This window comes from Hyla sarda, chromosome 9 (assembly GCF_029499605.1).
Source record: "Hyla sarda isolate aHylSar1 chromosome 9, aHylSar1.hap1, whole genome shotgun sequence".
In the NCBI taxonomy this organism is placed as follows: domain Eukaryota; kingdom Metazoa; phylum Chordata; class Amphibia; order Anura; family Hylidae; genus Hyla; species Hyla sarda.
The window spans coordinates 12,657,714-12,683,608 of record NC_079197.1 but is presented as its reverse complement, the minus strand read 5'-3'; the positions used below and the strand labels follow the sequence as shown (position 1 = coordinate 12,683,608).

Sequence of the window (25,895 nt, the reverse complement as noted above, 5' to 3'; positions counted from 1 at the left end):
GTACAGTATTGTGAGCTCTGTTGGGTGGCGAGGTCTTAGTATGTGCAGTATTGTGACCTCTGTTGGGTGGCGAGGTCTTAGTATGTGCAGTATTGTGACCTCTGTTGGGTGGCGAGGTCTTAGTATGTGCAGTATTGTGACCTCTGTTGGGTGGTGAGGTCTTAGTATGTACAGTATTGTGAGCTCTGTTGGGTGGCGAGGTCTTAGTATGTGCAGTATTGTGACCTCTGTTGGGTGGCGAGGTGTTAGTATGTACAATATTGTGAGCTCTGTTGGGTGGCGAGGTCTTAGTATGTACAGTATTGTGAGCTCTGTTGGGTGGCGAGGTCTTAGTATGTACAGTATTGTGAGCTCTGTTGGGTGGCGAGGTCTTAGTATGTGCAGTATTGTGACCTCTGTTGGGTGGTGAGGTCTTAGTATGTACAGTATTGTGAGCTCTGTTGGGTGGCGAGGTCTTAGTATGTGCAGTATTGTGACCTCTGTTGGGTGGTGAGGTCTTAGTATGTACAGTATTGTGAGCTCTGTTGGGTGGCGAGGTCTTAGTATGTACAGTATTGTGAGCTCTGTTGAGTGGCGAGGTCTTAGTATGTACAGTATTGTGAGCTCTGTTGAGTGGCGAGGTCTTAGTATGTACAATATTGTGAGCTCTGTTGGGTGGCGAGGCAGCTAGTCCTAGATAAAATCCCGGTCTGTTATACATGGCTTTTAGGACGGATCTTTTTTTTTAAATTTTCTGACAATGATATTTATTTATTTCATTAAAAAAAATGATTATAAATATTGTGAACAAATCTCTCATAAATCAAATTTATTATAAATTCATGTTTAATATTAATTATAAATATAATAATTAAAAAGTAGGTATTGATAAGATATGCTTATAATATTCATGAATAAATATTATAATAATAAACAAATCTTATCAATATCTATTATTTATTATTATTAATTATTATAAGTACATCTCAAAAATATATTTATTAGTAATAATTAGGGATGCACCGAAATTTCCGCCACCGAAAATTACCCTTTCGGCTTTTACAGGTAAGGGAATTTCCCGCCGATAATTTCGGTGGGCGTGGCTTGGAACTTACTTAGGCAAGGCCGGCAGAAGAAGCCCAGTTGGCGCCAAGTACCAGCAGGATCACACATCTCCCCCCCCCCCCCCAAAGCAGGGCCAGTACGTAATGGTTTCTGCATTTTTTTCCACATTGGCGCAGAGTGGGGGCTGGGGCCGGTTTAGCGTACAGGGCGTGATGGCATATTGAGTAATTCAGACTCTCTCTGGCACCGCACTGCCGCCACCTCCCATGTGTCATTGACTGCCCGCTCAGCCAGTCATCGCGTGCAGGTGATTGGCCAAGTGGACCGTCACTGTAGAGCAGTGTTTCCCAACCAGGGTGCCTCCAGCTGTTGCAAAACTACAACTCCCAGCATGCCCGTACAGCCTTTGGCTGTTCGGGCATGCTGGGAGTTGTAGTTTTGCAACAGCTGGAGGCACCCTGGTTGGGAAACACTGCTGTAGAGACAAGTGTGTCTCGGAACAGCTGGAGGCACCCTGGTTGGGAAACACTGCTGTAGAGACAAGTGTGTCTCGGAACAGCTGGAGGCACCCTGGTTGGGAAACACTGCTGTAGAGACAAGTGTGTCTCGGAAGGTGGGGGCTGGAGCACTTAACTGGAAAAGCCGGGGCCCCGTTCAGGAAATCAAAAAGTTGCGGAGGGTCCCAGAGGTCAGATCCCCCATCAGACACTTGGCCCCTTTTTAATTTACTGTTTTCCATCAGTAGGTTTTATTTAATTTTGATTAATTTAATATTATTTGTAGTTTGGACAAAATGTTGGCCAATTTTTGTGTTATTTAGTAATAAAACTGTTTATTTTATTTATTATTATTATTATTATTATTTATTGAGATTAGAGTTGAGCGAACTTACAGTAAATTCGATTCGTCACAAACTTCTCGGCTCGGCAGTTGATGACTTTTCCTGCATAAATTAGTTCAGCTTCCCGGTGCTCCGGTGGGCTGGAAAAGGTGGATACAGCCCTAGGAGACTCTTTCCTAGGAATGTATCCACCTTTTCCAGCCCACCGGAAAGCTGTACTAATTTATGCAGGATAAGCCATCAACTGCCGAGCCGAGAAGTTCGTGACGAATCGAATTTACTGTAAGTTCGCTCATCTCTAATTGTTATCATGGAGTTTTTAATTCAAGATTAATTTATTTAACAAAAAATATTCTGATAATACAATTTTACAAAAAAACTATATATATATATATATATATATATATATATATATATATATATATATATAAAAAATAAAAAATAAAAAAAGTAGGCGGGGAAATGTATTTTCAGTTGTCGGCTAAATTTTCAGTTCCACCACAAAGTTACCCTTTCGGTGCATCCATAGTAGTAATAATTATTATAACAATTTATTATATAATAATATTAATGATTATTATAAGTAAATCTTAACATCTATAATTATTATTAATAATATTTAGAATATTGCTTTTTATATAGCACAATCAGCTACCGCCACACTTTTTGAGGGGAACAAATCAAAGACAAATATCAGACATTACAATATTAGACACACAAGTTTAAAGGGGTATTCCAGGAAAAAACTTTTTGTTATATATATATATGTATGTATGTATGTATGTATGTCAACTGGCTCCAGAAAGTTAAACAGATTTGTAAATGACTTCTGTTAAAAAATCTTAATCCTGTCAGTACTTATGAGCTGCTGAAGTTGAGTTGTTCTTTTCTGTCTAAGTGCTCTCTGATGACACGTGTCTCGGGAACCGCCCAGTTCAGAAGCAAATCCCCATAGCAAACCTCTTCTACTCTGTGCAGTTCCCGAGACGAGCAGAGATGTCAGCAGAGAACACTGTTGCCAGACAGAAAAGAACAACTCAACTTCAGCAGCTGATATTTATTGGAAGGATTAAGATTTTTTTAATAGAAGTAATTTACAAATCTGTTTAACTTTCTGGAGCCGTACAGAGCTGACTTCCCGTATGGGAGATTGCTCGGGGTTCCCAGTGGTTGGGCCCACCCCGCAATAAAGTGCCCATTTAAAGGGTTATTATAGACTGTAAGTGCTCACGACCGGGGCACTTAGAGGAGATCTGCAGCAGTATATAACTTATCCCTTACCCCCACGATAGGGATAAGTTATATACTTCTGCAGATCTCCTCTTAGGGCCCTGGTCGTGAGCACTTACAGTCTATAATAACCCTTTAAATGGGCACTGTTAGATCCAAAAATCTTTTGCTATGTTGTAAAGCAGGTATAACCAATGGGTTGTGCAATTGCTTTCATTAGAAAATTTTCAGTGTTTCATACAGAAAAATCCAGTCAAACAACTGCCCCCCCCCCCCCCCCCGCCTGCTTGGACACATACTAGTCCTGCTGTGTCCATGAGTCATCACCTGTGTCATGGACACACTTCCTTGATTGACAGCTGTGAGCGCAGGGAAAATCCTCCCACTGTCATCTTGTGTCCCGCTACTGTCAGTGAGGACAAGCTGGGAGTTGTAGTTTTGCTAATGCTAGGGGAGATGTGAGCAGACAGCAAACTGAGGGAGGGGGGGGGGGGGCGGAGACCTGCACAGTGAGGCCACGCCCCTTCCTTTTGAGAGGAATTCAGACTAGTGAGCTAAATTAAAAGTGTAATATAAAAATAAAGGTGCTAGAAACATAAAAATTAGATGCACATGGTCAAGATTAGGTACTGAGTGATATATTTAAAAATAATGTTTTTTTGTTGGATCTGACGGGTGCACTTTAAGTTCCCATATAACTCATTGACTGTTATCGGTATCTAATGCTGTTGTCCCCAGCACAGTGGATCAGTGTTTGACCTCCACAAAATCAGATTGGGGTAGGCAGGTCCTATTTATTTATTTTTTTTTAAAGAAAAAACACAACAATTTCCTCCCAAACGTCCTCATGTTCCCCGGGTGCTGGGGTCATATTGTGCTTTGTTTACATACAGCAAAGACAGTTCTGACCTCCAGGTGGCGCCATCATCCAGGATAACACTGCTGAACAGGAAATGAGGGCGTCACGGTGCAGACATGTGAACGGACAGCGTGATCCCCACCAGTCCTGTCCGGCCTGTACAGTTGTCATAGGAAAACCCATGTACTTCTATAGTCGCGCGGCGTCGCCTGTGTCCCACTGACCTATGTTTGTTCAGGACCAGAGTTTATAGGAGTGGTAAGTGTCTGTTGTATATTTGGCCTAAGGCACTGTTTTCCAAACAGTGCATTTCCAGCTGTTGCAAAACTACAACTCCCAGCATGCCCGGACAGCCTTCGGCTGTCCGGGCATGCTGGGAGTTGTAGTTTTGCAACAGCTGGAAATGCAGTGTTTGGTAAACAGTGCCCTAAAGGTACGGCCATAAATCTGCAGCACTTCCGCACCATAAATAACCATACTAGAAATCTGCTCCGAGCCGCAGGGAGACGCAGGTCACGGCCCTGAAGCCATTCATTGTATATTGGCCGACAGGTCCTGTGCGCGGTTCAGTTTCTTATCCATAGGGACTTGTGCATAGAACTTGTTGGCCTTTAAACAGTACAGCAGAACTCTATGGGGGTCATAATGTTGTCTGGGCAGCCCCGACCTCCAGCGCAGACCTGCGTCTATGACCTGTGAAAGAATGGAAGAGGCTCCGCGTCACAGGTTCACTCTAAATCTCATCCCATTTACTTCTATCAGTATGTTCACATTTGTTATGGATCTGAGAGCTAATGTGACAGCGTATGATCAGTCACTAGTGTCCCCTCCTGTGTCACATTCATTACTGTCCTCTCATCTCCTGTGTCACATTCATTACTGTCCTCTCATCTCTTCCTATGTCTGTTATTACTGTCCCCTAATCTCCCCTCCGTGTGTCAGTCAAAAGTGTCCCCTCATCTCCCCCTGTGTGTCTATTATTACTGTCCCCTCATCTCCCCGTGTGTCTATTATTACTGTCCCCTCATCTCCTCCTATGTGTCTGTTATTACTGTCCCCTCATCTCCCCCTGTGTATCTGTTATTACTGTCCCCTCATCTCCCCCTATGTATCTGTTATTACTGTCCCCTCATCTCCCCCTGTGTGTCTGTTATTACTGTCCCCTCATCTCCCCCTGTGTATGTTATTACTGTCCCCTCATCTCCCCCTGTGTGTCTGTTATTACTGTCCCCTCATCTCCCCCTGTGTATCTGTTATTACTGTCCCCTCATCTCCCCCTGTGTATCTGTTATTACTGTCCCCTCATCTCCCCCTGTGTATCTGTTATTACGGTCCCCTCATCTCCCCCTGTGTATCTGTTATTACTGTCCCCTCATCTCCCCCTGTGTATCTGTTATTACTGTCCCCTCATCTCCCCGTGTGTCAGTTATTACTATCCCTTAATCTCACCCTTTTTGTGTCACAGTTATTACTGTCCCCTCATCTCTCGCTTGTGTCCATCTTTACTGTCCCCTCATCTCTCTCTAGCTTGTTCAGCAGCGGATGTGTCGGGTCGGCACTCTGGTGTCATGTGACTGCCACAGCCTATCAGCATTTGACTGTCTGGGCATGCTGGGAGTTGTAGTTTTGCAACAGCTGGAGACACGCTGGAAAGTGAGCGTGTCTGCCCCATGTGACCATAACCTTACAGTGTCTAAACCTCCAACTGTTGGAAGACAAAAACTCCCATCATGCCCTGAGTGTCTGCACCACCTCTCTACCTGCCAATCTACAATTCCCATCATGTTCTCACTGCCTGCACTTCCTCTAGCCTTCGCTTGTCTGGGCATGCTGGGATTTGTAGTTTCGCAACGGCTTGAGCAGCCACAGGTTGGGGAACACTGCTTTTTCTTCAACCTGGTCGGGGCAGTGACTTGGTTTCAGCACTGGGGGGCAGTGTTGTCATTTAGATTTAAAATCCAGCGGCAGATGTCAGGAGTCCGCCTGGTGTTCACTATACATTTTGTATATATACCAGCTTGCCTCCAGCTGTTGCAAAACTACAACTCCCTGCATGCTCGGACAGCCAAAGGCTGTCCGAGCATGCTGGGAGTTGTAGTTATGCAACAGCTGGAGGCACCCTGGTTGCGAAATACTGCTATATACTTAAAGCATGTCTCCTTCCCCCCCCCCCCCCATATGGAAGAAAAAAAACTCTGTTTTTAAAGCACATATATCCAATGGATTTCTATAGGTGCCGAATTATCGGTACAACAAAAAATGGCGGCATGGACAGAGCCGAAGCTTCTTGCTGTTAGGGGCTTATTTAAAGGGGTATTCCAGGGAAAAAAAAAAATTTATATATCAACTGGCTTCAGAAAGTTTAACAGATTTGTAAATGACTTCTATTAAAAAAATCTTAATCCTTCCAATAATTATCAGCTGCTGAAGTTGAGTTGTTTTCTGTCTGACAACAGTGCTCTCTGCTGACATCTCTGCTTGTCTCGGGTACTGCACAGAGTAGAAGAGGATTGCTATGGGGATTTGCATCTACTCTGGACAGTTCCCGAGACACGTGTCATCAGAGAGCACTTAGACAGAAAAGAACAACTCAACTTCAGCAGCTCATAACTACAGAAAGGATTAAGATTTTGTAATAGGAGTAATTTACAAATCTGTTAAACTTTCTAGAGCCAGTTGATATATATATATAATAAAGTTTTTTTTTTTTTTTCCTGGATAACCCCCTTTAAGATCTCTTCTTGCTGTCAGTGAATGGAATGTTTGTATTTACAACTAGGATAACTTTGGCGCAGAGCTCACAATTGTCTGAGTTAAGTACATCATCAGGTGAAAAAAAGATACGTCACGAATGGAAACCATGATGCATAAAATGTATCGGCTTTAAAGGGGTACTCCACTGGAAAACTTTTTTTTTTTTTTTTTTTTTTAATCAACTGGTGCCAGAAAGCTAAACATTAGTAAATGACTTCTATTAAAAAAATCTTTATCTTTCCAGTACTTATCAGCTGCTGTATGCTCCTGAGGAAGTTGTGTAGTTTTTTTTCTATCTGACCACAGTGCTCTCTGCTGACACCTCTGTCCATGTCAGGAACTGTCCAGAGCAGGATTGGTTTGCTATGAGGATTTTCTTCTACTCCGGACAGTTCCTGATATGGACAGAGGTGTCAGCAGAGATCACTGTGGTCAGACAGAAAGGAAATTTAAAAAGAAAAGCACTTCCTGTGGAACATACAGCAGCTGATCAGTACTGGAAGGATTAAGATTTTTAAATATAATTTACAAATCTGTTTAACTTCTGGCAATAGTTGATTTAAATGTTTTTTTTTTCCAGCGAAGGACCCTTTAAGTAGCCAGACCATCGTCTAGAGCAGTTTTTCCCAACCAGGGTGCCCTCAGCTGTTGCAAAACTGCAGCTCCCATCTAAAAGTTGTAGTTTTGTAACCTCTGGAGGTTCACAGTTTGTAGACCACTGGTCTAGACTGAATACAATTGTAGCAAACTGACCTATGAGAAAATGGGGGTCCCCTGTCTATGATTAGAACGGGGGTCCTGTGTCTCTGCTATTGCCTGTTAAGTAGATAGACCAGTGTTTCCCAATCAGTGTGCCTCCAGATGTTGAGAAACTACAATCCCCATCATGTCCACACAGCCAGCAGCTGTTGTTGCTTTTACGACTTGCTAAGCCTATAGCAGTGTTTCCCAACCAGTGTGCCTCCAGCTGTTGCCAAACTCCAACCCCTTAGCCAATGAAAGGACTGTCCTACTCCACTGCTACTCCCAGGATAGGGAGTGCAAAACCCAGATTTCTAGTCAGTTGACCACAAGGCTCCAAGATGAGCACATGCTCTGCAGCTCTCTCACCATATAAGGGAGTTTGGCATGCTGGGAGTTGTAGTTTTGCAACAGCTGGAGGCTAACTGGTTGGGAAACGCTAGGATAAGAGGCTTATTATCAGGATACCCCTTTATATACAGTTGGTACATTGCTTGTTTGTATCTCAGGGGGTTACAGGTTCTCATTATGGGGGGAAAAAAATGCAAAAAATAAAAAATCTCTCTAGCGCCACCTATAGGTAGTTATATATATTTTTGTACAAATCTTGCAAATTCCACCATTTTTTAATTTTGTTTTAGCAGGAGAACTGGTTTGAGAAGGCCCTGCAGGAGAAGAAGGGATTTATTATAAAGCAGATGAAGGAAGATGGCGCCTGTCTGTTCAGAGCTGTCGGTAAGTACTTGGTCACTCTTGTATTTACCTGTATCGTTGTTTCCCAACCAGGGTGCCTCCAGCTGTTACAAATCTAAGTATCCCTAAGCAGCCTAGGGCAGGGATTCCCAAATAGAGTGCCTCCAGCTGTTGCAAATCTAAATCTGTAAGCATCCCTGAACAGCTTAGAGCAGGGATTCCCGACTAGAGTGCCTCCAGCTGTTGCAAATATACAACTCTAAGCATCCCTGAACAGCCTAGGGCAGGGTTTCCCAACCAGGGTGCCTCCAGCTCTTACAAATCTAAGTATCCCTAAGCAGCCTAGGGCAGGGATTCCCAAATAGAGTGCCTCCAGCTGTTGCAAATCTAAATCTGTAAGCATCCCTGAACAGCTTAGAGCAGGGATTCCCGACTAGAGTGCCTCCAGCTGTTGCAAATATACAACTCTAAGCATCCCTAAACAGCCTAGGGCAGAGTTTCCCAAGCAGGGTGCCTCCAGCTGTTGCAAATCTACATCTCTAAGCATCCCTGAACAGCTTACGGCAGGGATTCCCAACTAGAGTGCCTCCAGCTGTTGCAAATATGCAACTCTAAGCATCCGGGCAGGGTTTTCCAACCAGGGTGCCTCCAGCTCTTACAAATCTAAATATCCCTAAGCAGCCTAGGGCAGAGATTCCCAACTAGAGTGTCTCCAGCTGTTGCAAATCTACAACTCTAAGCATCCCTAAACAGCCTAGGGCAGGGTTTCCCAACCAAGGTGCCTCCAGCTGTTGCAAATATCCAACTCTAAGCATCCCTGAACCAGCCTAGGGCAGGGTTTCCCAACCAGGGTGCCTCCAGCTCTTACAAATTTAAGTATCCCTAAGCAGCCTAGGGCAGGGTTTTCCAAACAGTGCGCCTCCAGCTGTTGCAAAACTACAACTCCTAGCATGCCCGGACAGCCGAAGGCTGTCCGGGCATGCTGGGAGTTGTAGTTTTGCAACAGTAGTTACTTTTCTTTTCTGATGATACATTGGTTTCTAGCAGGGCTACAGCAGTGGTGTCCAACCTCTGGCTCTCCAGCTGTTGTGAAACTACGACTCCCAGCATTCCCTGACAGCCGAAGGCCCTGGTTGGACACCATTGGTATGAAGATATGAAATACGGGTATGAAGACTTCTAACATTGGCTTCTAGGTGTTGTAGTTACACTGTGGGTGATGGGTTCTCGCGGCGTGGCGTATGCGTGGCCATGGTAGATAGTTGCCGGCACGATTAGGCGTTTCCAGTGACTCAGCAGCCCGATCGGGGAATAGTGACTCAGCGGTGAAGAATTCTGATATATTTTGGGTAGGGGAGGCTTGTGTACTGCAGAGGGCGCTAATCTCTCCTCCCACATATGTGAATTAATCTTACATAACAGGTGCTGGATGTGCCTAATAGGCCATGTGGCGGCAGATTAGAGACCAAGTAAACAGACGCCTACACAGGACGTATTTATAGTGCGCTATTCATGGCATTATACTGCTGGATTTTATTCAGTGATTTTAGTGCTATTTACATACATAGGAGGGTATCTGTCAGCAACTACTTACCTGTCATCTGTATTTAAGGTTCCTGTAAAATGTGTCATGGTAGGTGGTGAAGGCAGCGGACGCCGGAATGTATAGAATATTGTTTATCAAATTGTGGCTTTCCAGCTGTTGCAGAACTACAACTCCCAGCATGTCCGGACACCACAGCGATCAAGGCATGCCCATGTTGTGATGTGTGTAGATGTGATGTGTAGAGATGAGCGAACTTACAGTAAATTCGATTCGTCACGAACTTCTCGGCTCGGCAGTTGATGACTTATCCTGCATAAATTAGTTCAGCTTTCCGGTGCTCCGGTGGGCTGGAAAAGGTGGATACATTCCTAGGAAAGAGTCTCCTAGGACTGTATCCACCTTTTCCAGCCCACGGGAGCACCTGAAAGCTGAATTGATTTATGCAGGATAAGTCATCAACTGCCGAGCCGAGAAGTTCGTGACAAATCGAATTTACTGTAAGTTCGCTCATCTCTAGAAATGATGTAATTGCGTGGAGTGCAGGAGAAGGTCCTGCACCACTAACGGAGCGGAGGATGGAGAAGTCTCAGCGCGGGAGCGGAGGGAAGTGGGATTTTTATTTTATTTTGGAGGGGACTTATTGGGGAAACTATTTAATGGGGACATCTACCTAATTACTGGGGGTTTTAAACTAATAGGAGGAATCCCTGACTACTTACTGGGTGCTTCTACCTAATTAAGGGGGGGGGGTGATTCTTTACCTACCTGCTCAGGGCTTTTACCTAATTAAGGGGGGGGGGGGGTAATACTCTACCTACCTTCTGGGAGCATCTACCTAATTAAGGGGGTGGGGTGATTCCCTAACTACTGGGGGCTTATACCTAATTGTGGGTGGAGGGGGGGGGGCGGGGATTCCCTACCTACTGGGAGTTCTACCTAATTAAGGGTAGGAAGGGTGATTCCCTACCTACTGGGGGCTTTTACCTAATTATGAGGTGGTAATTCGCTACCTACCTACTGAGGGCTTCTACCTAATTAAGAGGGTATGGTTTCCCACCCTACCTACTGGGTGCTTCTACCTAATTAAGGGGGGGTGTAATTCCCTACCTCCCTCCTGGAAGCTTCTACCTAATAAAGGGCTTCTACTGAGGGCTTCTACCTAATTAAGGCTGCGTTCACACCGCGTTTTTGCAATACAATTCCCGTATCAGGTTTTTGATGAAAAACTGATTCCTCAAAACCTGACTAAACTGTATCAAAACGTGTGTACAAATTTAAACCTGTATACGGTTTGAAAAATGATGTCCGGTTGTATACGTTTTGTAAGAAAAAACGTATACGTTTTTAACTTTTCACTCCATTTTGTATAAAGTTTCACTTGTTTGATTGAAATTCCAAGAAAAAAAACTGTGCAAAGTCAAAAACCATATGGTAAAAGCCAGATGGAACCGTACGCACATACAGTTCTGTACGGTTCCCATTGACTCCCATGTTTAAAAAAAAAAAAAAAAGTATATGGTTGAATACAGTTTTCTACCCGGACGAAAAACCGTGGTAGACTACGGTTTTGGGTACGGGGAAAAAAAACTGACAAAACCGTATAAGATGCAAAACGGACACAACCTGATGGATCTTTTGATATACAGCTTTACAATGCAGAGCCAATGTGTACGTTTTTCAATACGGTTCAGTACGGTTTTCACATTGAAAACATATACGGGAACTGTATTGCAAAAACGTGGTGTGAATGTACCCTAAGAGGGGATGCGGGGCTTCTACCTAATTATTGGGGGGGGGGGGGTTGATTCCCTACCTACCTACTGGGGGCTTCTACCTAATTAAGGAGGGGGGAGGTTCCCTACCTACTGGAGGTATCTTAAAGCACCCCGCTATCATTACTGCACAGAGCAAGTTTGCTCTGTGCGTAATGACGGGCGATACAGGGGATGTAGCAGCGTGACATTATGGCTCCGCCCCTTGTGACATCACGGCCCACCCCCTTAATGCAAGTCTATGGCAGGGGGCGTGATAGATTTGTATTGAGGGGGCGGGCCGTGATGTCACGAGGGGTGGAGCCGTGACGTAACGATGCTACGGCCCCTACGGTATTGCCCGTCATTATGCGCAGCGGGAGCCCGGCGATCTGACATCTTATCCCCTATCCTTTGGATAGGGGATAAGATGTCTAGTGGTGGAATACCCCTTTAAGCTAGCAATCGGAGTTTACAAGTTTTTATAGCCTTAGCCGAATGGCAGCAGTTTTTCCAATGGTTTACAGCTTCAGTCTTGAACTATTGACCCTCCATTCCCTTCACTTATACAAGTGTCTCTAGTCCTGCAAAAAACATATTTCCTTAACCCCTTATCAGTGAGAGGCTAGGTTACCCATGGGTTCCCTGTAACAGCAGAACACAACACTATGGAAAGTATAAGTATTGCTGCTCCTAATTGTGCGTTGCGTGCCATATAGTGAAGCACATGAATAGCATGCTTCTTCACGGTCACTTAACGTGTTCGTTTTGCGGTTACATGAGGCACTGCATGCATCTTTATTCTTAACCCCTTAAGGACCCAGGACGTATGGGTACGTCCTGGGTCCCGGTCCTGCGATATAACGCGGGGTCACACGGTGACCCCGCATCATATCGCGGCGGGCCCGGCGTCATAGTGAAGCCGGGACCCGCCTCTTTTAGAGCTCGGCACTGATCGCGGTGCCGCACACTATTAACCCTTTAGCCGCGCGCTCAAAACTGAGCCGCGCGGCTAAAACGAAAGTGAAAGTTGCCGGTTAGCTCAGGGAGTTGTTCGGGATCTCCGCGGTATAATCGCGGCATCCCGAACAGCTGTAGCACAGGAGGAGGTCTCTTACCTTCCTTCCTGCAGTCTGATCGCCGATTGAATGCTTCAAGCCCGAGATCCAGGCTTGAGCATTCAATCGCCGAAAACACTGATTGATCCATTCCTATGGAGATGCATCAATCAGTGGTAAAGATCAGTAAATGTAATGTTATAGCCCCCCCTATAGGAGCTATAATACTGCATAAAAAAAGTGTTAAAAAATCATTAACCCTTTCAATTATCCCTTCCCCTAATAAAAGTTTGAATCACCCGGCATTTCCAAGAATAAAAAAAACACAGTGTAAATAAAAATAAACATATGGGGTATCGCCGCGTGCGGAAATGTCTGAATTATAAAAATATACCGCTTTTTAAACCGCACGTTCAATGGCGTACACGCAAAAAAATTCCAATGTCCAAAATAGCGCATTTTTGATCAAAAAGTCTGATCAGAACAAAAATGGTACCGCTAAAAACTTCAGATCTCGGCGCAAAAAATGAGCCCTCATAGCGCCCTGAACACAGAAAAATAAAAAAGTTATAGGGGTCAGAAGATGACCATTTTAAACGTATAAATTTTCCTGCATGTAGTTATGATTTTTTTTCTGAAGTGATACAAAATGAAACCTATATAAGTAGGGGATCATTTTAACCGTATGGACCTACAGAATAAAGATAAGGTGTCATTTTTGCTGAAAAATTTACTGTGTGTAACTTACTAAATAGTGTTTTTTCATCAATTTTGTCGCACATTGATTTTTTTTTTTTCCCGTTTCACTGTAGATTTTTGGGTAAAAGGACTAATGTCATTACAAAGTAGAATTAGTGATGCAAAAAATAAGAGTTATGATTTTTTAAAGTTAAGGAGGAAAAATTGAAAATGAAAAAACGGGAAAAAGCCCGGGTCCTTAAGGGGTTAAAGTAGAGAAGTTATTAATTATAACTTTTTGTGAATTGGGACCCAATCCTGATCATGCGCATATAATGTTTAGGTGTCTCGGACCTATATATCCAGAGATATAAGCATTTATCTGCTGGTGAGTTACTTTTTCATTGTGCAGGCTGGAGGGGGCGTGTCAGTCTGTCTCCCTCACAGGAGCAAGCCTGGGCAGTCAGCCAATCAGTACTCTCTACTCTGTAACCCTTTCCTCTCTGGTTTAATGCTGTGTCATGTTACACAGAGGAAGATGCTTGTAGCTTGCCTGCAGTAATCAGAAGACATTATGGTGAATTAATAACAGGATAAAATGTATAAATATAAGAATAGATCTTTATAAAATTAGTGCAATGATTTTTTAGATAAAATTACAGCATTTTTATGAATACATGTCCTATCTGTTTTATCTTCTCCTAGTAAAGCTGAATGCTAATCAGCATAGCTGTCACTATGTGTGTCATTCATCTTTCACAGACTCCTGAATGTCTGATCAACTTCTTTGTCATTCAGGAGTCCGAGAAAGCTTTGTCTATTTCAGCATGCTGGGAGTTGTAGTTTAGGAACATCTGAAGTTGCAATGTTTGTAAATAACTGTGTTAGAGCAGTGTTGCCTCCAGCTGTTGTAAAACTACAGCTCCCAGCATGTCCACACATCCTTTATCTGTAGTTTTGCATACACAATAGAAATCTCCTATACTGGATACCGGTATGCTTTACGGCCAGTATCCAGTATGCTGTAAAATCTAGACTAGTCTGTCTGGCTAAAAGACAGGCGACCCCTAGTGGCGGCTATTTTGAGCTTGAATTTCAGGTGAAAATTTACATTTTTTTTTAACAGGTGTATATTGTGAAATGTCATATTATAATGAGTCCTGCAATATATGGAAAGTTTTTAACAATGACAGTGCCTCTTTAAGCTTTCTAATATACTTCATATTTATCAAAAATCATGGCATATATAAAAAGACCACTAGGGGTCCCCATACTATCCAGAACATAATCCTGTCCGGCTACAGCTGAAGCACAGGCAGGGACAAAGTCCAGGAAGTGAGGGCGGGGACTAGCACTCCTCTGCGCTCACTCCTGTCCTATCAGACTGCAGCATGAAAACAGAGAGGAAGGGGTTACAGAGCAGCCTGCAGTGATTGGATGAAGAGACACAGCACAGCAGACTCAGGGAGAAAGTGAATGCATGTTGAGTGAGGGCGGGCTCAGTGCTTGGACATGCCCCTTCCCGAGCAGCGGATGTCAGAATGAGTGAGCAGCAGAACGGAAGGAGCCAAATACAGAAACTAGACACATATAGACATGTAAAGCATCTGCAGGACCTAAAGAGTAACATTTAGAAGCATTATTTTAATGTTTTGCCAAGATGCACAACACATAAAAAGTTGTCTTGTAACGTGATACTATATTTATAGGACAATGTTTCCCAACCAGAGTGTCTCCAGCTGTTGCAAAACTACAACTCCCAGCATGCCCGGACAGCCTTCGGCTGTCCGGGCATGCTGGGAGTTGTAGTTTTGCAACAGCTGGAGGCACACTGGTTGAGAAACACTGCTCTAGGTAGTGTACACAATGCTTTCATTCAATGACAGCAAGCAGGAAGTTTGTATACAGCGAGGAATTAACACACAAAGTACATCAGACGTTGCGGATCTTCCCATGACAATATCGGCCTGTCCCTAATTTTGTTTTTCAGCGTATTTTCCCAGGTGACTCTCGTACCTGCAGCCGTTCTCTTCCTGTTATTGCTGCTGATATTTCCCCCTGACCCGGGGGAGGGGAGTTTTTTTCTACCCGATCTAATAATTTCCAGTAGTGGTTCCTGTTATTACTCAGATAAGATAGAGGAAGTAAAGATGACATCATGGCTCTCTGTATACAGAAGGTCACGTTACGGGAACATGTTTATGGGGGTAGCTTCAAAAACATTGTCTCCACGTGAGCTGTGATGCCCATTGTTTTCCCATCTCCATAGATTGAGTGTTTAGTGATGTCACTGCTGGGCTAGGGGAGGAGAGGGATGTCACTGCTGGGCTAGGGGAGGAGAGGGATGTCACTGCTGGGCTAGGGGAGGAGAGGGATGTCACTGCTGGGCTAGGGGAGGAGAGGGATGTCCCTGCTGGGCTAGGGGAGGAGAGGGATGTCACTGCTGGGCTAGGGGAGGAGAGGGATGTCACTGCTGGGCTAGGGGAGGAGAGGGATGTCACTGCTGGGCTAGGGGAGGAGAGGGATGTCACTGCTGGGCTAGGGGAGGAGAGGAATGTCACTGCTGGGCTAGGGGAGGAGAGGGATGTCACTGCTGGGCTGGGCTAGGGGAGGAGAGGGATGTCGCTGCTGGGCTAGGGGAGGAGAGGGATGTCGCTTCTGGGTTAGGGGAGGAGAGGGATGTCACTGCTGGGCTAGGGGAGGAGAGGGATGTCACTGCTGGGCTAGGGGAGGAGAGGGATGTCACTGCTGGGCTAGGGGAGGAGAGGGATGTCACTGCTGGGCTAGGGGAGGAGAGGGATGTCACTGCTGGGCTAGGGGAGGAGAGGGATGTCACTGCTGGGCTAGGGGAGGAGAGGGATGTCACTGCTGGGCTAGGGGAGGAGAGGGATGTCACTGCTGGGCTAGGGGAGGAGAGGGATGTCACTGCTGGGCTAGGGGAGGAGAGGGATGTCACTGCTGGGCTAGGGGAGGAGAGGGATGTCACTGCTGGGCTAGGGGAGGAGAGGGATGTCGCTGCTGGGCTAGGGGAGGAGAGGGATGTCGCTGCTGGGCTAGGGGAGGAGAGGGATGTCGCTGCTGGGCTAGGGGAGGAGAGGGATGTCGCTGCTGGGCTAGGGGAGGAGAGGGATGTCGCTGCTGGGCTAGGGGAGGAGAGGGATGTCACTGCCATTACTATTACTGCCTGTATAGGATCGGTGGGATATTACTGCCTGTATAGGATCGGTGGGATATTACCGCCTGTATAGGATCTGTGGGATATTACCGCCTGTATAGGATCGGTGGGATATTACTGCCGGTATAGGATCTGTGTGATATTACTGCCTGTATAGGATCGGTGGGATATTACTGCCGGTATAGGATCTGTGTGATATTACCGCCTGTATAGGATCTGTGTGATATTACCGCCTGTATAGGATCTGTGTGATATTACCGCCTGTATAGGATCTGTGTGATATTACCGCCTGTATAGGATCTGTGTGATATTACCGCCTGTATAGGATTGGTGGGATATTACTGCCGGTATAGGATCGGTGGGATATTACTGCCTGTATAGGATCGGTGGCTGGATGTGTGACCCGGCGGGCTCTCCCCTGTACTGCAGCCCTTGATAAAGATTATCTGCGCCGCCACGTACATCAGACGCTGGAGCCTCGTGCACAGACACAGCAGCTTATGGGTTAAGTCTACAGGAAGAGACGGAGCTCAGATCTGAAGTGTTTGTTCTTCCTGTGACCTGGAGAGCTGTGATTCCATGACGGTGCAGTATACAGGTCAGTGTTTTCCCAACCAGGGTACCTCCAGCTGTTGCAAAACTACAACTCCCAGCATGCCCGGACAGCCAACGGCTGTCCGGGCATGCTGGGAGTTGTAGTTTTGCAACAGCTGGAGGCACCCTGGTTGGGAAACACTGTCCTGAATACTGCACCGTCATGAGAGGCATCACATAGGCATCCATTGGGGACGGGAACGGCATCGGAACAGGAAAATAACACTGTGCTTTGCAAGATGGCACTGCCAACGTAAATGTGTCCACCTTAGTGCGGACATACAAAATAATTACATAAATAAGACGCTGCGTATAAATAATTCCTGCCCAAAGAGCTCACATGCTGCCAGGCAGCTCTCATGGATTCCATGGCAGGGATAGGGGGGCATTGTTACTTGTAGTTCCATAATCGTGATACAGACGACTAAGGATGTCCTGATACTGCTATCCGTATCGGCACCAATATTAGACATTTGAGTACCTCCCTCTCGCCCTCCCCGCACCCCTGCTCTGTGGCCTCTTTATCCTTCCCTCCATTATTCAGAGTGGTGCAGGACCTGCCATGTGGTGACGTCACTTCACCCTGTGGCAGGTCCTGCTTGCAGGAGAAGGTCCTTCACCGCTGACAGAGCAAAGGATGTAGAGTGCAGGAGCAGAGGGAAGGTGAGTGAGAGTTATTGGGGGAAACTACTTTAATAGAGTAGTCTGGTGAAAAAGAACTTATCCCCTATCCAAGGATAGGGTATAAGTCATAGATCGCGGGGGGGTCTGAGCGCTGGGACCCCCCATGATCTCCTGCACGAGGCCCCGGTAGTTGGCCGGAAGCTGACATCCGTACCCCGCAGGAAGCCGCGGCCGGCACCCCCCCTCCATGTATGTCTATGGGGTACATGGAGGGGCATGTACTCCGTGCGGGGTACGGCACCCCCCCCCCCCCTTCCAGTCGACTGCTGGGACCCTGTGCAAGAGATTGCGGGGTTCCCCAGCACTCAGATCCCCCGCGATGCATAATTTATTTCCTAGCCTTGGATAGGGGATACGTTATTTTTCACCAGACAACTCCTTTAATAGGGGTGTCTACCTAATAGAAGGTTTCCTACCTACATGACTAACTACTGGGGGCTTCTGCCTATTAGGGCAGAGTTTCTTACCTACTCGAGGCTACTACCTAATAGAGGGATTCCCTACTGGCCGATCATCTGATGGCTTCTACCTAATATGGGAGGGTTCCCTGCCTACCTACTGGGGCTTCAACCTAATAGAGGGATTCCCTACGTACCTAATAGTGTGTGTGTGTGTGTGTGTGTGTGTGTGTGTGTGTGAGAGAGAGGCGGGATGGTTACCTACCTACTGGGAGCTTTTTCCTAAAGGGGGGTGGGGGGATCCCTTACCTAACTACTGGGGCTTCTGCCTAATAGAGGAGGGCTCCCTACCTACCTACTGGGCGTTATCTACCTCTTAGGGATCATTTTCTACCTACCTATCTTCATGGGGCTTCTACCTAATGTGGTGTGATCCCTACCTAATGGGGGCTTCTGCCTAATGTGGTGTGATCCCTACCTAATGGGGGCTTTTACCTAATGTGGTGTGATCCCTACCTAATGGGGGCTTCTACCTAATGTGGTGTGATCCCTACCTAATGGGGGCTTCTACCTAATGTTGTGTGATCCCTACCTAATGGGGGCTTTTACCTAATGTTGTGTGATCCCTACCTAATGGGGGCATCTACCTAATGTGGTGTGATCCCTACCTAATGGGGGCTTTTACCTAATGTGGTGTGATCCCTACCTAATGGGGGCATCTACCTAATGTGGTGTGATCCCTACCTAATGGGGGCTTTTACCTAATGTTGTGTGATCCCTACCTAATGGGGGCATCTACCTAATGTGGTGTGATCCCTACCTAATGGGGGCTTTTACCTAATGTGGTGTGATCCCTACCTAATGGGGGCTTTTACCTAATGTGGTGTGATCCCTACCTAATGGGGGCTTTTACCTAATGTTGTGTGATCCCTACCTAATGGGGGCTTTACCTAATGTGGTGTGATCCCTACCTAATGGGGGCTTTACCTAATATGGTGTGATCCCTACCTAATGGGGGCTTCTACCTAATGTGGTGTGATCCCTACCTAATGGGGGCTTTTACCTAATGTGGTGTGATCCCTACCTAATGGGGGCTTTTACCTAATGTGGTGTGATCCCTACCTAATGGGGGCTTTTACCTAATGTGGTGTGATCCCTACCTAATGGGGGCCTTAACCTAGTGTGGTGTGATCCCTACCTAATGGGGGCTTCTACCTAATGGGGTGTGATCCCTACCTAATGGGGGCTTCTACCTAATGTGGTGTGATCCCTACCTAATGGGGGCTTCTACCTAATGTGGTGTGATCCCTACCTAATGGGGGCTTTTACCTAATGTGGTGTGATCCCTACCTAATGGGGGCTTCTACCTAATGTGGTGTGATCCCTACCTAATGGGGGCTTTTACCTAATGTGGTGTGATCCCTACCTAATGGGGGCTTCTACCTAATCCTCTACCTACTTAATTATAAGTGTCAGTGAGGGCCTCATGTTCGTCTTTCACCTAAGGCTTCGCAAAGTCTAGAGCCGCCTCTGCTGTCACATGGTTGGTATCAGTGAGTACTTGAAAAAAGGAATCTGACGATTGACAGGCGGCAGGAGCAGCATCTAACAGAGGGAGAAGAGTGTCTGGTAGGTGCAGCACAAGAGAAGTCCTGTGCCTGCACTAAAATGTATGGAGGCGGTAAGAGCAATGGTTTCCAAACTGTAGACCTTTTAGCTGTTGCAAAACTACAACTCCCAGCATGCCCAGATAGTAAACGGCTGTCCCCAAACACGTGCATGCTTATCTCATCTGAGTGTGCATGTGCTCTCAATACGGAGAGGTAAAAAAAAGCTGCTGCAAAACGACAAATCCCAGCATGCCCGGACAGCCCTTGGCTGTCCGGGCATGCTGGGAGTTGTTGTTTTGCAACAGCTGGAGGTCTACAATTTGGAGACCATTGAGTTAAAGGGTGGCCATCTTTTCGGTTCTAGTTAGGAGTGTCTAGATGTCTGCGCCTCCTCCTCCTTATACTGCACCCGCCGCATATGTCAGATCTTGCGGATTCAGCATTTCGAGAGCCATAAAGCGGTAACCTCATTGGTGCAGCCACCGTGCGGTTTCGGTTTCGTTGAAAACATTTTTCTGTGAATCCCCTGGCTTTTTGTGACCTTTCTTTTGAAGTGAAAGATGATTCTGAGAAGCTGCTCAGGTGGAACGTGCAGATAGCGAGGAAACTAAAGAGCGATTACTAAGATCTGGGGCTTCACGTCTTCCATGGGACGGCGCAGTCAGGCGCTGCCTCGGAAAACTGCGAAGGGGGTCCGGTATATTTTTGTAAAATTCTTCGATATTCCGTTTAGCTTTTCTAAGGGTGGGTTCACATCACGATTTTTCTATACAGTTTTTGGATACGTTTAAAAAAAAAAAAAACGTATGCAACCATACAGCAAACCGTGGCCATAGACTTTCCATTCCAAACCGTATGCACCATATTGTATACGGTTGTCTCCGTTTTTCAAACCACGCGTTTTTTTTCCCTTATTTATTTATTTTTTGGTCCGGGTGAAAAACCGTATTAAACCGTATACTTTTTTTTTTTTTAACATGGGAGTCAATGGGAACCGTACAGAACTGTATGTGCGTATGGTTCCATCCAGTTTTCACCATATGGTTTTTGACTTTGCACAGTTTTTTTTCTTGGAATTTCAATCAAACAAGTGAAACTTTATTCATAATGAAGTGAAAAGTTAAAGGTATACGTTTTTTTTCTTAAAAAACGGATGTAACCGGACATAATTTTTCAAACCGTATACTGATAAAACTTTGTACACACGTTTTGATACAGTTTAGTCAGGTTTTGAGGAATCCGTTTTTATTTTATTTTATTTTTTAAATAAAAAACCTGATAAAAAAAACTGTATTGCAAAAACGTGGTGTGAACCCAGCCTTAGATAGGTGCAGTCATTCTGGGGGTCTCCAACGGTTCAGTTTGCAGATGGTGCAAAACTAAACTCTCACCATGTCATAAGGCAGTGGTTCCCAAGCGGAGGATCTCCAGCTGTTAGAACACTAAAACTCCCACCATGTCATACAGTAACATTCTGCAACCTGGGGTTCTCCAGCTGTTGCAAAACTACAACTCCCACCATGTTATATGGTAAAAAATCTGCATCTTCGGGCTCTCTAGCTGTTGCAAAACTACAACTCCCACCATTCATAATGCAGTGGCCCATAACCTGAGGCTCTCCAGGTGTTACGAAACAACAACTCCCACCATGTCATTCGGTGGCATTCTGAAACCTGGGACTCTCCAGCTGTTGCAAAACTCCCACCATGCTATATGGCAGTGTTTCCCGAAGAGTGTGCCTCCAGCTGTTGCAAAACTACTACTTCCAGCATGCCCGGACAGCCGAAGGCTATCAGAGCATGCTGGAAGTTGTAGTTTTGCAACAGCTGGAGGTACACTGGTTGGGAAATACTGACATATAGTATGCTATACCTGTTGCAAAACAACAATTTCGTTGGTGTTCCTCAGCTGTCGGAGCATAATGGGAGTTGTAGTTTTGCACCAATCATTCCCTTAAAGGGGTATTCCAGGAAAAAACTTTTTTTATATATATCAACTGGCTCCAGAAAGGTAAACAGATTTGTAAATTACTTCTATGAAAAATTTGTAATCCTTCCAATAATTATCAGCTGCTGAAGTTGAGTTGTTCTTTTCTGTCTGGCAACAGTGCTCTCTGCTGACATCTCTGTGCAGTTCCCGAGACAAGCAGAGTAGAAGAGGTTTGCTATGGGGATTTGCTTCTACTCTGGACAGTTCCCGAGACACGTGTCATCAGAGAGCGCTTAGACAGAAAAGAACAACTCAACTTCAGCAGCTCATAAGTACTGAAAGGATTAAGATTTTTTTATAGAAGTAATTTACAAATCTGTTTAACTTTCTGTAGCCAGTTGAGATGTATATAATTTTTTTTATTATTTTCCTGGATAACCCCTTTAAGGCTATGTTCACATGTCCCATTGATTTAGAAAATATTCTGCTGCACCTTGTACACGGCGGAATTTCTGCTGCAGATCTGTCTGCGGCGGAAATTCCGTTTCCGGCATCAGATTCAAAATTTCTGCGGATCCTGCTCAAAAATGCATTGTTGTCTATGGAGACGGCGCGTTTCCAAGCGGGTCCTAGTGCCGCCGCATTAAGTAAATGTGCCCGCATTTTTCGGCGGGACATTCTGTACATAGTACAAATTGTGTGAACATGGTCTTATGCTCACAATTGCTAGTCGGACCCCCACGGATCATAACGGATCTAGCTATTTACACCACATGAACTTACTTCGCCGCATTCTATTGTTTTGTTATCAGAGATTTTGGGTCATATTAGGTTACACTAAACAACAAGAGTAGCATGCAAAAATAAAAAAAAAAATAAAAAAAAAATTATATATACAGTGATACAAAAAATAAATATAAAAATATATAAGACATAGAAGAAAAAAAATCAAACAAACCGCAGATATAGAGATATGCCGCCTTGTGAAACCACACTGGATGTAAACAATATGCTGCATGCTAATGAGCGCTATACATGGCAATCCTTCCCGCTTGTCACGTGACCAACTTTCTTAGAAGTTCGGGGGGGGTTAGAGAGGGGGCCGCTCTGGACCAATAGGCTTGAAGCTTGGGTCTCCCGCGCAGCGCTCTGAATTTATAACAGGAAACCACAACAGAAGTGATGTTTACAAACGCTGCAAACAGATTCGAGTGTAGATATCCGTGCAAAACACAAGAATAGAGCAGGGTATGGGCGTGTAGGGAGGATGGCGGGGCGCAAAGTGGGTCAGTGCCCCCCCGTAGGCCCAACTGTAAACAGGACACAGGTTTGTGTCTATGTAAAAAAAATAGGTGCAGCTTATGGATCCCTTTTATAGCAAAAACACAAGAAAGAAAAATAGCCTGCACAACTACCTAATACACGGGCGCACGCTGCTGTTGCAAATACAAAGTACACAAAAAAAGAGAAGGTTGCAGCAGCACTCTTGGTCAAAAAATGGAGGCTCTTAGTGCACTTTTTGATCAAAAAGTGTCCCCCATCTACCACGGGGAGGTGGCCAGGTCCTGGAGGGGCTGTAGTGACATCACTGTGTGACAGGTCCTGGAGGGGCTGTAGTGACATCACTGTGTGACAGGTCCTGGAGGGGCTGTAGTGACATCACTGTGTGACAGGTCCTGGAGGGGCTGTAGTGACATCACTGTGTGACAGGTCCTGGAGGGGCTGTAGTGACATCACTGTGTGACAGGTCCTGGAGGGGCTGTAGTGACATCACTGTGTGACAGGTCCTGGAGGGGCTGTAGTGACATCACTGTGTGACAGGTCCTGGAGGGGCTGTAGTGACATCACTGTGTGACAGGTCCTGGAGGGGCTGTAGTGACATCACTGTGTGACAGGTCCTGGAGGGGCTGTAGTGACATCACTGTGTGACAGGTCCTGGAGGGGCTGTAGTGACATCACTGTGTGACAGGTCCTGGAGGGGCTGTAGTGACATCACTGTGTGACAGGTCCTGGAGGGGCTGTAGTGACATCACTGTGTGACAGGTCCTGGAGGGGCTGTAGTGACATCACTGTGTGACAGGTCCTGGAGGGGCTGTAGTGACATCACTGTGTGACAGGTCCTGGAGGGGCTGTAGTGACATCACTGTGTGACAGGTCCTGGAGGGGCTGTAGTGACATCACTGTGTGACAGGTCCTGGAGGGGCTGTAGTGACATCACTGTGTGACAGGTCCTGGAGGGGCTGTAGTGACATCACTGTGTGACAGGTCCTGGAGGGGCTGTAGTGACATCACTGTGTGACAGGTCCTGGAGGGGCTGTAGTGACATCACTGTGTGACAGGTCCTGGAGGGGCTGTAGTGACATCACTGTGTGACAGGTCCTGGAGGGGCTGTAGTGACATCACTGTGTGACAGGTCCTGGAGGGGCTGTAGTGACATCACTGTGTGACAGGTCCTGGAGGGGCTGCAGTGACATCACTGTGTGACAGGTCCTGGAGGGGCTGCAGTGACATCACTGTGTGACAGGTCCTGGAGGGGCTGCAGTGACATCACTGTGTGACAGGTCCTGGAGGGGCTGCAGTGACATCACTGTGTGACAGGTCCTGGACGGGCTGCAGTGACATCACTGTGTGACAGGTCCTGGACGGGCTGCAGTGACATCACTGTGTGACAGGTCCTGGACGGGCTGCAGTGACATCACTGTGTGACAGGTCCTGGACTGGCTGCAATGACATCACTGTGTGACAGGTCCTGGACGAGCTCTTGTGACATCACTGTGTGACAGTCCAGGACAGGCTCTAGTGACATCACTGTGTGAAATGTCCCGAACGGCCTCTAGTGACATCACTGTGTGAAATGTCCCGAACTGCCTCTAGTGACCCTTTTAAAATGACAGAATGAGTTGATCACATGGCTTTCAGCAGCTTTATACCCTTTGGAACAGATCTAGGTGTTTTTTGGTTATGTTCCCCTTTGGGCCCGGTTCACACAGTGCATTGTTTTTGTTTTTTTTGTTGTGGTTTCTGCGGTCCTAGGGGGAGCAGGAAGTCTGGAGGCCTGCAGGTGACCAACTGGTATTGTGGCTACGGGGGCACCTGACTACCTAAAGGGGGAACCTACTGAGGGGATTTGGGGCTCGTGCCCTTGATCTTTGAAGACCCCAGCAACGCCCCCAATACAGGCACCATTGCACGGCGGCTTTCCCATCTCTAGTTATGCAGCTGCCCATGTTGTATCGCATTGTAAAGTGCGCCCCCGCCTGCTATACGGTCCCCAGGTGACGGACTCTCTTAGTAGAGGTGTCAGTGTTACATTTCATGCTTCACTCCATACGACAGCAGAATATACCTCGTATGCAAATGTGGAGATTCAGTGTAGAAACTCCTATTCCCCTTATTTGCATAACATGAAGCTATTTCCCCGCTGCACGCTCGACTGAACGGGAAGGATGGAAAATAACTCTGCTTCATGATGTGAATATAGAACACGAGCACCGACAGTACAGGGCGATCCCCAAAGCCAGCGTTTCCCAACCAGGGAGCCTCCAGCTGTTGCAAAACTACAACTCCCAGCATGCCCGGACAGCCGTCGGCTGTCCGGGCATGCTGGGGGTTGTAGTTTTGCAACAGCTGGAGGCACCCTGGTTGGGAAACGCTGCTTAAAGCAAACACACTAAATTTTAAAAGGTCCCATTTTAAGAGGCCCCATTTTTAAGGGTTTATCCAGGATTGGAAAAACATGGCAGCTTTCTTCCAGAAACAGCGCCACTCTTGTCCTCAGGTTGGGTGCGGTATTGCTGCTCAGTTCCATAGAAGTGAATGGAGCAGAGTTGTAATACCACACACAACCTGAGGAGAGGGGGGTCACTGTTCTTGAAAGAAAGTAGCTCTGAATTTCTTTTTTATCTCAGTTAAGACCTCGTACACAAAGGTACATTCCCAAAACAATCAGCTTTATATGTCATTCAGGGTCTTCAGAAAGTTGTCGATCTTCCCAGAGGTTGGATCCCCACAGATCAGACTGACTGCTCTATGAATCTCGCAGAACTAAAACGTGTCATGTTAGTGCAATCTCCCATTATGCTCATCTCCAGGGGTGTATTGGTGTTCTCCTTTATCCCTGATGACTGTTTCCTCCTTTCCTCCATGGGTTGGTGTTCTCCTTTATCCCTGATGACTGTTTCCTCCTCTCCGCCATGGGTTGGAGTTCTCCTTTGTCCCTGATGACTGTTTCCTCCTCTCCGCCATGGGTTGGAGTTCTCCTTTATCCCTGATGACTGTTTCCTCCTCTTCTCCATGGGTTGGTGTTCTCC

At 46.1% G+C, this 25,895-nt stretch overlaps 1 protein-coding gene across 3 annotated transcripts in view; it reads left to right on the top strand.

Moving 5' to 3' along the window:
* Positions 1-25,895, top strand: part of OTUD5 (OTU deubiquitinase 5) — a 43,132-nt gene that overhangs the window by 5,159 nt on the left and 12,078 nt on the right. For 2 of the 3 annotated variants that reach the window (XM_056540915.1, XM_056540911.1), the window contains exon 2: positions 8,111-8,204. In XM_056540915.1, the coding sequence (XP_056396890.1) occupies positions 8,111-8,204 (94 nt within the window). The remainder of the gene's footprint in view (positions 1-8,110; positions 8,205-25,895) is intronic. The other variant, XM_056540912.1, reaches the window with a different exon arrangement.